General features: G+C 35.1%; 1 protein-coding gene across 1 annotated transcript in view; it reads left to right on the forward strand.

The window, feature by feature from the left end:
• Positions 1-17,619, forward strand: part of DNAH7 (dynein axonemal heavy chain 7) — a 213,555-nt gene that overhangs the window by 85,085 nt on the left and 110,851 nt on the right. The window contains 6 exon segments of the mRNA XM_033111796.1: positions 2,119-2,331; positions 4,852-4,950; positions 9,127-9,375; positions 12,644-12,793; positions 15,061-15,243; positions 15,608-15,784. Coding sequence (XP_032967687.1) covers positions 2,119-2,331; positions 4,852-4,950; positions 9,127-9,375; positions 12,644-12,793; positions 15,061-15,243; positions 15,608-15,784 — 1,071 coding nt within the window.

Here is a 17,619-nt window from a genome sequence, read left to right on the forward strand (position 1 = left end):
GACCCGGCAACCTTGTTGTTAAGAGCACCGCGTTCTAACCACTGAGCAAACTGGCCGCCCCCTAAAATAACTATTCTTGAACATTCATTTCTGCTGAGGTACACTTGGAGGGTAATGCTCACATTGATTACATGTACTGGAGTTTATTCAAGTCCTGGCATGTTATCTGGATCTATAATCCCCTCCTATTTATTTATTTATTTATTTATTTATTTATTTATTTATTTTTACATTCAAGAAAGTATGTCATTAGTTAAGCTAGAATCCAATTTAATTTTTTTAAACAGCACGAATTATCCTTATACTTACTGCTATTACTAAGAAGTTATTTCTGACATTTCAAATCAAACTGTATCATATTAGTATGTCACACACTTTGTTTGAGAACCATTGAATTAGAACATCTGCCACCATAACAGTTTAGGCCTAAAGAAATATTTTGATCAGCTGTTTTTCTCTGTGATAAATAAGAACAAGTGTTAAATCTTTGGTGGAGGAATTCTATTAAATGGAACAACATGATAACCTAATGAAACTTCTTTACCTTGCTCTGTTTTTCCTTCTCACGGCCAGCAATATGTCTGTTTCATGGTGTTCCACAACCATAGTGCTAATTATGCTGAGAGAATGTGAATAGGAATTTGTGATATACCTGAAGATAGTCAGAGTAAAACCTACAGCACACAGCCCTGGATGTTGCCTCCAAACTAGTAACAATTTGTACTATGGTAGAAAGACTGTTTTACTCAAACCTAGCCATTGACGGACTGACTGATCTGTTAATTCATTCATTCTCTCTTGTATTAATTAAGAAAAAAAGTTGTTGAGAACCTACCCTTTGAAAGAGGTACCATCTGTATAGTAATTCTGTTGTATTCTTTATTCTTTTTTCCTCAAGTATGTAGTGGTTGGAACATTTGCTTAAATTTCTCAAGGTATTTATTCAAGCTTTATATTTTTACCATATTATTCCTTCTTTCTTTAATGGTAACCTTAATGATAAAATAGCAGTACCATGGCCTCTAGCTAGTAATTCAGATAACACATTGGAAGGATCTTGCTTGATGCAAATCTCTCATTTTTTCTCAATTTGGAAGAGTCATATCAGATCACTTAAGTAAGATGTTCTTATTTTCTATCTGCCTTGGGTTTTTGGTAATTCAGCTAATTCCCAGAAGGTACTTACAAACTATCTGTTTACAGTTGTCATTCACTATGATTGTCATTCACTATCTGGATACTATTGTCATTTTTCTGTAATATTGTTTTGTTTCCCTCTATAATACAAGAATTTCATGTTTTCGTGTCTGAGCTATTGAAGTAAGTCCTGACACATACCACCATTTTAAACTTAAATTTTCTTATTTATTCTTTTAAAATCGATTCAGTTTTCTGTTTACTTACCATCACGTGACATTAATTTGTCCCACAATATTTAAAATAGTATAAGAAAAAAATCTTTACAATTTGGAAAACTGATTTATCTCTAATAATTGTTATCCATGTCTTACGTCCAGTTCCTCCCCCCTCCCCCTTTATTTTGCTTGGTAAAAGACTGACATGGTGATTACAGACTCAAAAAAGTTAATAACATCCCAAAATATATATTTTATCTAATGCAACCTTGTTATTGGTGATACCCGATTAACCCCAAATTACACAATTAATTAAATACCTAGAGAGCCTCACTTGAAGCCCAGTCTTCCAATACTAGGTACTTTCTCACCAGTCCAGATGAGAAGTCCGGTTTTTGAACTTCCCTGCAGAGTCTGATGCTTTTGCTCTGTAACATGTCACTTCTACAGAAGAATAGAATATAATTGTACTTGAACACTTACGGGAATTAATAATACACCAAAGATCTAAGCACGATAGAAATTTGAAGATGTTCTTAAAACATAATTCAAGGAAAAATATTTACATAAAAAATTAATGATAAATTTATAACATCGCAATAACAAGAAGTCAGGTTTTAGAATTGTTTTACCTATATAATTTGGACGTTGTACTATAATAACATTGCTGAAAAACTATAAAGTTGTAACCTGTAATGAAATTAAAAATAGGGTTATCTTTATGATGGCCTTTTTAAAAGCACATTTTTCTCCACTCCCATAGGCTCTCTTTCGGACAGTAGCGATGATGGTGCCTGATTATGCCATGATTGCCGAAATAGTCCTGTACTCCTGTGGGTTTGTCACAGCTCGGCCACTGTCAGTAAAAATTGTGGCTACTTATCGCTTGTGTTCAGAGCAGTTGTCATCGCAACATCACTATGACTACGGAATGAGGGCTGTGAAGTCCGTGCTCACTGCCGCTGGGAATCTAAAGGTAGAGACTCAACTTGTTTTTTATTCATCCATTTCCTATTTCTAAGTCTCAGGACTATGAGTCTTCCCAGAGTTCTAATAACTAGTTGGTTTCATCAACTGAAAAAAAAAGTTCAGTTATTATAGTAAAAAAACTGATCATTTGCATATGAAAAAAGAAATGTATAGTTTGTAAAACCTCAGTCATGTAATTCTTAGTGATTTAAGTTCCGTTACATACTTTTAAATATACAAAAGTAGGTACTGCCGAGGAATGAAATTCCTTGTTGCTGAGAAATACTCTGAAGGCTTTCAGTCTACACGAACATGTATAGCTTTAAAGGAAATAATGTATAATTAATAAGTACATGCAGAAGTCCCTAAACACTGCCAATATAATTACACAATTGCAACTAACTGTAGACTAGTAGTAATAGATTTGCAATATAATGTTTGCATTTTAAAATGGTATAAGTCATAACGCTATAGATGAAAAACCTGAATATTTTATGACTTAGGTAACTTTTCATTGGAAGTATTTTATGGAACCATGAAATATAACTGTACATTAGTTCTTTATGAAAGCAAACAAGATAGGCTATAGTTAATGGCAAAATGAAAAATGTGACGTTGGAGTTTATAAAATGTTCATGTTCATGATTTGTAGAAGATAAAGATTTTAAAATATATCCTACATAATTAAGAACAATGGTATGTATTTTTATCTTCTATAAAAATGTTACCCAGAATTCTAATATACAATGGTGATAGTCTATTTCATGTTAACCTAACGTGTCATTGTTTTTTACAATAAGTAAATGCAACTAGAAGCAACAATTTTTATTAACCTGGCATGTCATGATTACACTGTGGTCAGATAATGGGAAAGATAATGCATGTCCTAGTTTCTGTTATCACTGACATCTTGACTATGGAATTGAGCTCTTAAAGTTCCACAGCAAATGAATCCTGCAAAAGCATCCTATCATTCTTTGTCAAAAGCTAATTTTGTTAAATGTGTTGCCTTGAATATTTCGAAGTTTGTTTCTATTATATCAAGAAACAATGAAAACATTTGCTTTAAAGTAATAGCCTCTCAACTAACAACATCAAGTGTTGACACTTTCTAATTTATGTGTGGTTAGACTGATCCAAAGGCAAAGTTCATGTGCGCAGGACTAGCTTTGCCACTGAGGGTTCCGGAGATTCAGGGACAGCTGAACTTGACTGCCAGGTATCACTGACTTTATAAGGTTAGAGCCAGTTAAGTAGGAACATGGAATTTATTAGGCAGAACGATTTTAGAGAAAAGGAAGAGGGTTCTGGAAAATGAAATGCGTGCTAATAGGAGAAAGTTTGGAGGGAGACGTTGAGTAAAATACTGAAGTTGGGAAAAATAATTCCAAGTTCAGATTTTTGTGTGTGAATTATGTGAAGTTTATATGGGCATAAGCAACAAGTTCAGAGTTCAACCAGATTTTTAGTAAACTTTGGGTTTACAAACATGTGTTTTGGAATTTAATGTAAGTTTTCCGAAACATCCGCTACCTAAGTGACTTAGTGCATTGCCAGCCATCTCCACTCTGTCTTTGGAACACACTAACACATGCCCACCGTGAGCACGCAACTGGTAGGCAGCGAGCTACGCTTCCCTCCTACCTCTATTAGATGAGCTGTGTTCCTTAGTCAGTTCCCTGAAACTTTCTGAAGCCAGTCAGAAATGTTATTGTCTTTATGTTATTTAATTAAATGTTGAGGAAACTGATGCTATATAAGCATGAAGAGTTTTGTTTTTAAGAAAACTAAAGTTCATTGTTTAAGAAAGATTCAGTAAAATGAAATGCTAAACATTTGAATTTGAATCAGGTGTGGGTAGAAAAGATATATAAGACTGAAAAACAAAACACCTTAAAAATTGATAAGGGTACACTTAGATTGTCTCACAAGTATCTTTGAAGAGCATGATCCCCTTTAAAAAACAATCCAAAACAAACCAGAACAGCACAAAACTGGATGGGGCAGATGGTGCATTATTGATGTATTTTTTTGCAAGAAAAATAGTTCAGCACTCTACACTCAAAGAAAATACTTTGACATCAAAATATGGGCAAATAAGTGAATGTTTATATGTTTTAAATTCAAATGCATCTTTTAGAAATGATTGCCCACTTTTTATGATTATTTCCGCTTAGCCAACCCACTGCTGCTCTTGAACGCGTAGGGCAAGCAAGCTCTTACCCAAAACAGATGCAGTGGCGGCTCCCAAACTATACTGAATTCAGAGCTGATAGCTTTTTACCAGGAGCATCTGTGACAAGATAGTGAGTTCAATCTTAGGTTTTCATGATAAACTAATAGAGAATTCAACAAGTATAAATGTCAGTTTCTAAACTTAATAACAATCCAATTAAATGAAAATAAATAACAATTTTGCATGGGATTAAATTGCCTCTGGGGCCTGTGTGCTTGTGTGTGTGAGTGTGAACATGCAGAGGGGGCAGTTATCACATGCAGGTATCATCATGAGCATATTTTCTTTTAGCTGAAATATCCAAATGAAAATGAAGAAATTTTGCTGCTCAGATCTATTATTGATGTAAATCTGCCAAAATTTTTGTCCCATGATTTGCCACTCTTTGAGGTAAGAACATTTGTTATCCCTATGTATCAAAATTCTTATAATAATGTACTTATCAAATGTTTTAGTTTGCAACTCCCTACGAAAAACTTGCTCTATAGAAAACAATAATATGACATAGAGAAACAGATCATTTCATGTTTTATTTGAAGTGTGTTTAGCTAGCTTTGTTGCTTCAGATGACTTTTAATGACTTCGGATTTTAAAATAGTACTTTTTTTTTTTTTTTAACTGAAGAGTACAGTGAGCACACAGAAGTTACAAAATATGTCTGCTTATAAATTACACTAGAATGTAGGCTCCATGAAGCAAGTAATCAGTCTAACATAGCCCTGAATCCATTGATTGCACAGAATAGGTATTTGGTAAATGTTAAATTAATGCTTGAAGAAATAAAATAAATAAGTAAGCTGAATTTGTTTAAAAGAGTGCAATGGCTTTTATGAAATTGTTTTTTCAGGGTAATTTAAAATAAGAACTAAGCTTTCTAATCTTGTTATATTTTTTAAAATTAGATTATAAGTAATTGAAAAGAAGTATTTGAATGATAGCTGAAGTTTCCATATTATCATTTGATGGCATTCTTTTCCTTTTGCCCTGTCTCAGGTAGAGGAAATCGGGAGGCCATGGCTCCCAATAAATGTTAGATGTTGCACGAATTTGTGCTGTCTTGAAGTGTAGGCAGTTTGCCTCCAATGTGTAAGGACTAAGGTCGTTATGGCTGTCACGGGGAGGGGAGGAGTGGCACTGCCACTGTGGTGTGGGCCAGTGTTGTTAGCCATCCATAACAACCATGTCGCATCATTCTGAAACGAGCTTTCCTTAGTATTCAGAGCTGGCAGTACAAGCATTTTATAGAGCAGTGCTGCAAGGAATAGGCACACATTTTCTTCCTAAAGATTTCCTTCGGTTTCTTTGGTACTAATATGCTGTATAGATTTTCCCGGAGTAAAAGCTGTATTTTTATAAAGTGGGAATATACCTCACTGGATATATTTTCATGCAGTTGAGCTTTCATTCAGTGAGCATTTATCAAGCAGTGTTTCCCAAATAGAGGCTTGACTGGCATTTTCAGTTAGGACAATTCCTTGTTGTGAGAAACTGTCTCTTATACTGCAGAATATTTGGCGTCCCTGCTCCCACCCATCCCCCAGTGTCTCTAGACCTCTTCCATTGTGACAACCAGAAGGACAACTCTACGTCTTTCCAACTTTACCTGGCAGGAGAGTGAGGGCAACTGGTCCTAGATGAGAACCACTGAATACCAAATATGTTCTGGAGATATCTGCTCCTTTCAAAGTTAACCATGAGCAATTTGAGAAGATGTTGTTAAATTTAGAAGACACCATGCACTCTCTATGGACCGGACACTATTCTAAGAGCTTTATAGATAGTAACTTATTTAATGCTCAGAACAACCCAGGGGGGCAAGTGCTATCATTACCCCAGTGCTATAGATGATGTCAGTCAGGCACAGAGATGATAAGGACTTGTGTTGATGCTGGTACATGAGGGAGTGGGGATTCCCACCACACAGTCAGGCTGCAGGGTACTCTTAGCCTTTCTACTGCATTGCCTTTTTCTCTCCTTTGCCTGAAGGAAATTTACTATTTTGATGAACTGGGATCAATTTCTCCATCATAGCATTTAAAGAATTAAATTTACGAATAATTAAACTTGAAATTTGTTAATTCTAAAGTTATAACTCAACTGTGTGCTTGCACATTAAGCTCATCTAAATTTTCATTTTTACCTTCAGAGTAAAAACAATAATCATATTTCTCACATAGGCTACTATGATGCTTATAAAATAGCCTTAGCAGTTTGTAAAGGAATGTTTCTTAGAGCTTGCAGTGAACTTTGTATGTTCATATACACTAAATATGGAATTATAATTCTTTCCAATCACACATTATATGATTGTGTTAGTTTCTTAAAGCCGCCATAACAAAGCACCACCAACTTGGTGCCTTAAGACAACACAAATTTATTATCTCATAATTATAAAGGATAGAAGTCTGAAATCCAGGTGTTGGTTTCTTCCGAAGGCTCTAGAAAATAATCCTTCCTTGCCTCTTCTTGGCTTCTGGTGGCTACTGACCATCCTTGACATTCCTGGGTTTGGCTTGGTTTGGCATCACTCCAGTCTGTGCCTCCATCATTACATGACCTTCTAACCTGGGTGTTTTTGTGTCTGAATCTTTCTCCCTTTGCTGTGTAAGGATGCCAGTCATTGGATTTAGGGCCCAGTTTGACCTCGTCTTAACTTATCTAATTATGTCTGCAAAGATCTTCTTCCCAAATAAGGTCACATTCTGCGGTTTCAGGTGAACAAGAAGTTTTGAGGGACACTAGCTGATTAAAATACTATCCACTACAATGACTGAAATACTAATATTTGTGTGTGATATGACGTATGCACTGAAGTTCATTGTGTTGTCAAATCCAGGCATCACTTGTGGAAGACTTTCATCTACTGAATTGCTTTTGTGTCTTTGTTGAGAATGAGTTGTTCACATGTGTGTAGGTCTATTTTTGGACTCCCTATTCTGTTCCGTTGATATATTTGTCTATCTTTATACCAATATAATACTGTCTTAATAATTAGCCTTGATATCACAGCATTCAGTTCATCCTCTAACTTTTTAACTTAAATATTGTAAAACTAAAATTTCTAGAAGAAAACAGGAGAAATTCCTGTGACTTTGGGTTAGGCAAAAATTTCATAAATACGACACTAAAAGCACAAGGCATAAAACAATAAATTGATAAAATAGACTCATCAAAATTTTAAAAGTTTGCTCTGTGAAAGCACTGGTAAGAGAATGAACACAAGTTAGAGACTAGGAAAAAATACTTGCAAATTAGATATATGATGGAGGACTTGTATGCGAAATATTTAAAGAATGGTCAAAACTTATCATTAAGAAAATAAACCAATTAAAAATAGGCAAAAGATTTGAACAGGCACTTTACTAAAGAAGATATGCATATGGCAAATAAGCACATGCAAAAATGTTAATCATTGGGAAATGCAAATTGAAGCTACAATAAGATACTGGTGAACATACAATGTGATATATAGATGACCTATTACAAAATTGTACACTTGAAACCCAAGTAATTTTCCTAACCATTGTCACCCCAATAAATTAAAAAAAAAAGAAGATATTGTTACACACTATTTGTATGGCTCAAACGAAAAAGACTGCTCATATCAAATATTGGAACTCTCGTGCACTCCTGGTGGAGTATAAAATAATATAACTGCTTTGGAAAGCAGGCAATTTCTCAAAATGTTAAACACACGCCCACCATATTATCCAGGTATTGCACTCCTTGCTATTCACCCAAGAGCAATTAAAACATTTGTCCATAAAAAGACTTCTACACAAATATTCATAGCAGCTTTATTCGTGGTCCCCCCAAAAAAAAACTGGAAACAATGAAAATGTCCATCAATGGGGGAATGGATTTGAAAACTGCAGCACTTCAATACCATGGAACACTTCAATACAGTGAACTGTTGATACATGCTGAGTGTGAATCTGCCTCTCTTTTTGGAGTGAAACCTCTCTTTGGAGTGAAAGAAGTCAGACAAAAAAAGTACTGCACACAATGTATAATTTTATCTATGTTAAATTTTAGATAATGCAAATAAAAATAGTAACAGAAAGCAAATCAATTATCACCTGGGAATGGAGAGAGGAGGCAGTAAGGAAAGGAGGGAAGGAGGGTCACAAAAGGTCAGAAGGAAACTTTTGGGAGTGATAGATATTTTGAATATCTTGATTGAGTTTCACTTACCAAATTGTACACTTTAAATATATACAGTTTATTGTATGTCAATCATACTTCTATAAAGCTGTTAAAATGCTATTGAACTATTATTATTTGATAACTCTATTTCAATTAATATTAAATATGAGGATGAGAGACATTTTACCATGTTTATGTGTGTATATATATGCATAGATGTGTATGTGTGTATATTTATATATGTGTGTGTATATACATGTCTATGTGTATATATATGTGTGTGTATATACATACACACACACACACACACATATATATATATATATATATATATACACACACACACATATATATGGAGAGAGAGAGAGAGAGAAAGAATATATGATATGTAATATAAATCCTGAAATCATCTATCATCAGGGAATTACTTCAGATTTGTTTCCTGGGGTGAAGTTGCCAAAACCAGATTACAATGATATGCTGGTAGCTATCAAAGACAGCTGTGAGAACATGAATTTGCAAATGACCAAATTATTTTCTGAGAAGATTCTCCAAATATATGAAATGATGATTGTGCGTCATGGTTTTATGATAGTTGGAGAACCATTTGGAGGAAAAACCAGCGCATATCGCGTCTTAGCTGGAGCACTAAATGATTTATGTGAAAAGGTAAGTGTTATTAATGCAGTAATTTATTTCCAATCAGCTATGTGGAAGATGGAGATGTATGGTCATTTTAAAAGGTACTTTAATGCAGCAACATAAAATCATGAAAAAAAAAGAATCAAAGAGGAAATAAAAGTCGAAAAGTAATATGAAGCAAGTAGAAAGTTCAGCATATAAGGGCATGCCACATATTTGTCTCTCAATTTTTTATTTTGATTTTAAAAATGTGTAATTATAAAGGTAACACATGTTCAGTGTAGAAAAACGCCTGGAAAGATGAAAAAAACAGGCAGTTTTGTTTTCATACTTTTAGGAGAATATTTTTTATCCTCTGGTGGTTAGATTTGTAATGCAAACTTCTGTTACTAGTAGCTGTTAGTGGTGTTGAATAGAAGTGTAAGTGTGTGTGTGTGTGTGTGTGTGTTATATATGTATATGTGTATATATAATAAAAAATCAGTATCATACTATTCAAAATTTCTGTCTTACACATCACAGGTTAGTCTACTTTGACATGCCAAGGAAATGAAACTATTTTAAATTCTCCAACTAATATTACATTTCTCTCTACTTCTTGTGTTTTGGATAGTTTTTGCTTCATATATTTCAGTGTTAGTAGCCTATATGGGATTTATGATCATGTGTTCATTGAGGAGTCTCTCCTTCAACCAATATAAAATTATTTACCTGTTCCATTGTTTGCATTGGATCCCCTGCATCTAATTTCAATATTGCAACTCCTATTTTCTCCTTGCATACATATTTACCCATATCTTTAATTGTAACTGGTGTCACTGTGATTTACTTTTTATAAACAGTAAATAGTTTGACTTTTATTTTCTTCAGTTTGATCGTCTTTATCTTTCTATAGGGGAATTTAAATTTGTTTATATTTATTATCGTAATACTGATATGCTACTTATTTCTGTTGTCTGTTTCCTCTGCTTTTATACTTTCATGCTATTTCTGTTCTTCCCCTCCCTCCTCTTCCTTTGATCCTTCCGGCCTTTCTGCCATCCTGCCTTTCTTTTCTTGGTTTTTTGCTTGTTTGTATTTTTTGTTGTTATTTTGTTGTTAAACTGACTAATTGCTTTTCCTATGTAAAAATATGTATGTGTATATATATATATATATGTCTCTAAAAGAACCAAATGTAATGCCACTCCAAGATTAAAGAAGCTGAAGGTGTGAGCATGTATTCTGGTCCAATTGTAAAGCTTAAAATGGTTCATTATCAGGAAAATCTAAGAGTGACATTATGGTGACTTAAAAGGGGCAGAGCACCATAGAAACTGCATGCAAGCTATAGTTTGACACTAACCTTTGGTGGCAGCAACTTTATTCTGACTTAGAAGATGACAGAGCTTTCTGAATTTAGGAAGACACGTTGTTATCCCCCTCCTGGGCACAAGCAATAAGCAAAAACCTTGAGTTTATTTTACTGCTTAATATTATTATTCCCACATTTTTTCTTCAGTTTGGTAGTTTGTGTCCCAACCTCTGGGGGTGGCAGACAGAAGGCAGTGTTGGAAAGAGTTGAATTTGTTATGTTGTTTTGTATAAAAAAGAAATGATTATGAATAGGTACCACACAGGGGATTTTAGGGCAGTGAGACTATTCTGTATGATACTGAAATGGTGGATAGATGACATTATGCGTTTGACAAAACCCACAGAACTGTACAATGCAAAGAATGAACGCTAATGTAAACCATGGACTTCAGTCACTAATAATAATGTATCAGTATCAGTTCAGCAGTCATAACAATATACCACACCAATGCAAGGCCCTAATAGTAGGTGAATCTAAGGATGAGGTAGGAAGGAAGTATATGTGAATCTCTATACTTTCTGCTCAATTTTTCTCTAAACCTACAACTACTCTTAAAAAATAAAATTTATTGTTTAAAAGCAAAAACAGCTTATGCCCCAAGGGAATTAATATCTCTTGTAATAACTTCATATACCAGCTTTCAGGGTTCTGGTTGAAATGGTCAACCTACCAGTATTAACTTTTCTACTCAGTGAGAATGGTACATATTTCCCTATATTTAGATATTTCGATTTTTTCTCCGAGAATGTTTTGTAGCAGGAGTCAGCCAATTATATATTATTTTGTTTTTTAAAAAATTATTATTAGTTTCAGGTATACAAAACAATGTAATAGTTAGACATTCATACCTCTCACAAAGTGACAACCCCCCGCCCCCAATCTACTACTCCTCTGACATCACATACAGCCTTTACATTTTCACTGTCCCTATTCCTTATGCTGTAGTCGACTTTTTGTGACGTGTGTGTGTGTGTGTGTGTGTGTGTGTATAAAATTAGAGTAGACATACGTTATTATTCAGCTTTAGCTTCAGGTGTACAGTGTAGTCAGTAGTCAGGCATCTACACCGTACATGAAGTGGTCTCCCTAGTAAGACAAGTGTCCATTGGTTACCCTACAAAATCTTTACAACATACTGATTGTATCCCCGGGGCCATCTTGTGGTTACCGATTGTGCTTTCTAATCCCCTCACCTTCTCCCTCATCCCCACCCCCTCCCATCTAGCAACCCTCAGTTTTTTCTCTATATCTCTGAGACTGTTTCTGATTAGTTTGTTTATTTAATCTATTCTTTAGATTCCACTTATAAGTGAGATCATATGGCATTTGTCTTTCTCCGTCTGACTTATTTCACTTAGCATAATATTCTCTAGGTCCATCCATATCACTGCAAATGGTAAGATTTCATTCTTCTTTATGGCCGAGTAATAGGAGTCAGCCAATTATAGCCCATGGGCCAAATTCAGCCCAAAGTCTGTTTTCATAATAGTGTTAACATTCTTTAAGGTTTAAAAAAAAAAATGAAGAAAAGCGGAAAAATATGTCACAGATTATATGTAACCTGCAAAGTCTATAATTATTTACTCTCTGACCCTTTATCAAAAAAATTGCCAACTCCCATTTTGTAGTTTTAAATTTATTAATCTTGCACATTTGCTAATTTATTCCTATTTTATGAGTTTTTAAATACTATTGTAAATGGCATTTAAAAAATTTTATTTTTCAATTGTTCATTGACATTATATATAAAATACAATCAGTTTTTACATGTTGACTTTATATGCTGGAGCCTTGTTAAGTGGACTCCTTACTTCTGGTAGTTTCTTTGTAGAATCTTTAGGATTTTCTACATACACCGTCATGTTTTCTATAAATAAAGACATTATTCTTCTAAATAAATAAACGATTGGTTGAGCAATTGATTTTTTCCCCATTCAGGGATTAATGGAAGAAAACAAGGTTCAGATTACTGTGTTAAACCCTAAGTCTGTTACCATGGGTCAGCTGTATGGCCAGTTTGACTTAGTATCCCACGAGTGGTCCGATGGGATACTTGCTGTCAGTTTTCGAGTATTTGCTTCTTCAGTGGTAAGTACTAACACTTTCACACGCATTTTAGAAAAATTGATATTTCCTTCTCGCCAATTTCTGATTTTTTTTCAGTTGTTTCAAACATTTTATATTTTCAGCTCAAGATAATTCATTTAGAATGCATTATTGGATAGTCTGGCAGTATTTCTGTGAAGAACCTCGTTAGCACGTACAAAAATGCCAGAGACCGCGGGGCAGGCACCTTTGTCCTGGCGGGCACAGGAGAGAGGGCAGAAGAAGGGACAGAGGGATGTGCTTCTGGTTCTCTTTCTTCAGGCTAAAAAGTCCAGGAAGGAGAGCTTTTGAATGATGTGATCCTTTGGTCCTTCGTAATGTTCCTTTGCCCTGCTTCAGGCTGCTGTCACTGTCACCCACTAACTGTTAGATGTACTCCAGTCTTTAGAGAAGAAATTGTAGGCTTCTACAAAACGATGTTTTAAAGTTCCAATGCTTTCCCTCTAGTGTGTTAGGAAGAGAATGGGCTGCCTGTGAAAAGCAGAAGAGGTCAGGGATGTGCTAGCTGTTAACTTCTGTGAATGGGAGGAGGGACCCACTCCTGGCTTATTCTGCTTATTCCCACAAGTAGTTGTTGCCCACTCTTACAAAAAGAGTTCACAGACCAATAAATGGTTACTTGGTGGCCATATGTTAGCAGGCTTTCCACAATGTGATCATATGGGAGACAGCTTGCTAAGGCTGGTCTTAAAGAAAAAGAGGCCTAGGCTAGAGGAATTTATGTAAAAAATAATAAACAGATTGAATGTTTCCTTTTTACTGACTGCCATACATCCTAAATTTACTGCTCCTTACCTACTCGAGGACCCAACTAATCATGACTCATGAGTCAGTGTGATAATAGAAATACATCAAATCTCAGCTCTGCTCTTACATGCTGAAGGACCTTCGACAATGAATAAACATAAGGATAGACTCTCATGGGGCAGACATCTTGCCCAGTATTGGCTTAACTAGTGATTTCAAGGATACAAGTAATCCTAAGGCACAGTTGAGGCAGGCAGAGGTCTGGGACTGTTGCTATAACTTCACAGGTCTTCTCATGCCACAGTGAATATGCAGCGGACGCCGGTATTAACATATGAAGTCTCTAGGTAGTGTATGCTGTTGCATCGTTTATTCAGAAATAATCATGAGAGATCTCCCATTTTATATTCAGTTACGTAGCTTACATTACATTTTCCAGGAAGCTGCATCCCATAACTGCTAACTCTCAGGGAGGTTAAGTTGTTGATCCAAAGTCACACAGCTGGTAAGATCCAAATTAAAAGTGAGGTTCTTAGACTGCAAAGCCCGTCATCTTCCGATTACGTGGCAGTGTTTCCCAAAATGAAGACTGACAGGACTGGAAAGCCAGCAGGGGAAAGGGAAGTTGATCTCTGAGGTATGGGCTCTTCCTTGCTTCCTGAACTCGGCCAGAGCTGGCCTCTGAGTGTGCGTATGTGGTGGCCTGAGCCCATGACAGGCCCCCGTCTTGTAGATTAATGCAGTTTGCCATATGGACTGAATGTGTTAAGGTGGATTCAAAATGTTCAACACTTGAACTCTGATTCCCATTTGCTAAAGATGAACCAAGGCATTATCTCTGTACATAAAAAGGCTGATTCATTAGGATCTGGAAAGGAGAAGCCATTTTTGTATTTACCGGGTAATACCTGGCTACTCCTTAATATTTGTTGGAGTGTTTACTGTATTCCAGACAGTGTGTAAATATTTTTATATTTGTCATTGCGAGACTCTGAATGTTATATTCCTATTAGTGTCCTATACGACCATGAGGCAGGCAGTTCAGCCCAAGAGGGGTGTGTATTTGTGTGTATGTGAATTCATTCAGTGGGGGAACAAAAATTTTTGACTTAGCATACTAGAGTAATGAGTGTGTATGAACACAATAGTATATAGAGTCAGACAATCCCATGAAAATTCTGTTTTTCCTATCAATTATATGTTTTTAACTTATAATACTTTCTAAAACATATTGTAGACTATGTGTGTTCAGAAACATTGGAAAAGATGAAATCTAATAAAAGATGTTATAGTATGTCTTGTCCATGGCATATATAGGTTTCTTTGCTATCTATATCTATATTTATATCTATCTATGTCCTTTATTCAAAGGTACCTTTAGATTTTCATTGTGAAATTAGTTTTAAGAGAGTTACATTTTAAATTTTGAAATATTACTGACTTGTTTCCTTACATTATCGTTATTATATTTTTGCCCTGTATTCACCATACGCTTAAACTAGACACCAGATAGGAAATGGTTAGTTTTTGATGGACCAGTAGATGCCGTGTGGATTGAAAATATGAATACTGTGCTGGATGACAACAAAAAGCTGTGTCTGATGAGCGGGGAGATCATTCAAATGTCACCACAAATGAATCTTATTTTTGAACCAATGGATTTGGAAGTTGCATCTCCTGCCACTGTAAGTTCTCAGTTTTGACATCCTTTTAAATTATAAATTTTAATGCTTTAAAATGTAAATGCTTTTATTACTGAGTAACTTTGACTTTAAATGAAAAGTATGAGTAGAATTCATTTTAGCAGCAATCTATGATTCTCTGAGAGCAGACATTATCTGTTGGCATACCTTGACAAATTTAAGAGTCAGGGATTTTCTTTCCTCTTTGTTTAGGACCTTTTGGTAAAGTCATTTGCATAGATCATGAAATTATATAAAATTAAGCTTTTTTTTCAAGAGTTTTCTGAAGGTTGTAAGAAGCAGATATACCAAGTCATATTTCTTTTATAAGCATTATCTTGATAGTAAACACTTACTGTTTTTCCAGGTTTCCAGATGTGGTATGATTTACATGGAACCTCAGGTGTTAGGCTGGAGACCACTGATGATGTCTTGGCTAAATCTCTTACCTGCTTTGGTCAGTGTTACTCAGAAGGAATTTATAATAAGCTTGTTTGACAGAATGGTCCCTGTTTCTGTCGAATTTGTTAGAAAGCACACAAAGGTAAGAGGGATGGGAATTTTAAGATTGAAAAATAAGTGGAAAATCCAAATTAGCCATGCATATCAATTTTAATGTCTGTTTTTGTTGTCAACCACCAGATATTAAAATAATTTATTAACTGGTTTGAATAAAAACTTTTTTATAATTAAAGAGATACTAGTTCATATAATGACTCCTCCAAAAAATAGTCTAAGTTAAGTCTCTTTGGGTTTGAGAAAATGTATGTATGGGTGCTAATCTTTTCTCTCCCTAAGAAAACCTTCAAATACCTACCTAATAACTACATCTGGATGAAAATGTTCTCTCTCATTTCTGATGGACTATTATATTTTAAATAGTTTCTATGTTTATAATTTTCTTTATTTTCTAAAGTTTCTAGAATAAATATGTATTAATTTGTAATCAGAAAATGGACAATTTTTAAAAGTAATCTCATTTGTGACATCTGAAAAACTGGATAGTGGATAATAATGGAAGAACACATATTACTGCTTAGGCATACTAAATGAGGACCTTACTAAATGAAGCCTGGTGCATCTAATTATTTAGGAATTACTGTCAATAGCTAGAAAAACTGGAATTAATGGCTATATGCGATGTCAGAGGGGTAATAGATGGGGGAGGGGGGATATCACTGTGTGAGGGATATAAATGATAAATGTCTATTACATTGTTTTGTACATCTGAAACTAATATAAAAAAAATTTAAAACATTTTTTAAAAACCTGGAATTCAGGGAAGGAAGTCATTCCCTGGTAGAAGGATTGAAAGAAGTCCTAAAGTAGGCAAATATGTTTTTCTTTCTTTCTGTACACCCTGGGGGCTGGGGTAGGGGGAAAGGTAGAGAAGCAAGAACATAAATGGAAATCTGCCCCCAGGGACTTGATGGAGTTCCAGCCTTGCTGGAACTCCATCAAGTCCCTTAAACCCTCTCCAGCTGGAAATCGTCGGGAGTATATGCTGAATTTCTGCTTTGGGTGATGTAGATCAAAGGTCTTTTAGGATGACTTTGGCTCTGGGACAAAGAGACAGACACAGGGCTGGTATTTCTACTGCTGTTGGAAATATAACAGAAAAGCTTGAGGTAGAAGTTTGACTCCAGGTACAGATCTGGAGAGTAAAGTTTAAAACTTTACCTAAAGGGAAAATCCAGAGGAGAAAAGAGAAGAGAGCAAAGGATGGAATCCAGGGTGCACCAGCAATTTGGGGAGGAAAGAAGGAGGAGAGGAGATCATTGTAAGAAGCAAGAGGTCAATATTATGAGAAACTACTAAGAGGTCAAGGCTCCTGCACATATTCTCTGGATTTGGCAACTGAGAATATAGATCATGGGGGAACGCTGGCCCAGGTACTTTTAGGGGAGAGACAAGGCCACTTCAGGGCAGTTGGTTGAGGAATGCAAAGATACTGGCATGACAGTAAATACAGACTGCTCTTTCAAGAAGCGTGGCTGTAAAAAACAAACAAACAAACAAACAAACAAAAAACACTAACCTTGAAATATGTTGTAGATATGAAGTAATCATATTTCAAAATCAAATATGTATTGATTGAGGAACATAATAAAATAAGGTATAGGGTTGTTGTTTTTCTCTTTTGTCATTGTCAGAGAATATAGATATTCCAAGTAAATGAATTTTCTATATAACTGAAACTTACCCTTTCAATAGCAAAACAGAAAAAGACCCATTTTTAGTGTAAGCTTTCTAAAATGCATTATGCATTGTGTCATATATTGAAGAAATTATGAATGCCTGTTATTTACTATGTAGTAATAAGTATCTGTCTTATGTGTAGTGATAACTATTTGTAGTTTAATGTTGCATCAGTAACAC

This window comes from Rhinolophus ferrumequinum, chromosome 8 (genome assembly GCF_004115265.2).
Source record: "Rhinolophus ferrumequinum isolate MPI-CBG mRhiFer1 chromosome 8, mRhiFer1_v1.p, whole genome shotgun sequence".
NCBI lineage: Eukaryota > Metazoa > Chordata > Mammalia > Chiroptera > Rhinolophidae > Rhinolophus > Rhinolophus ferrumequinum.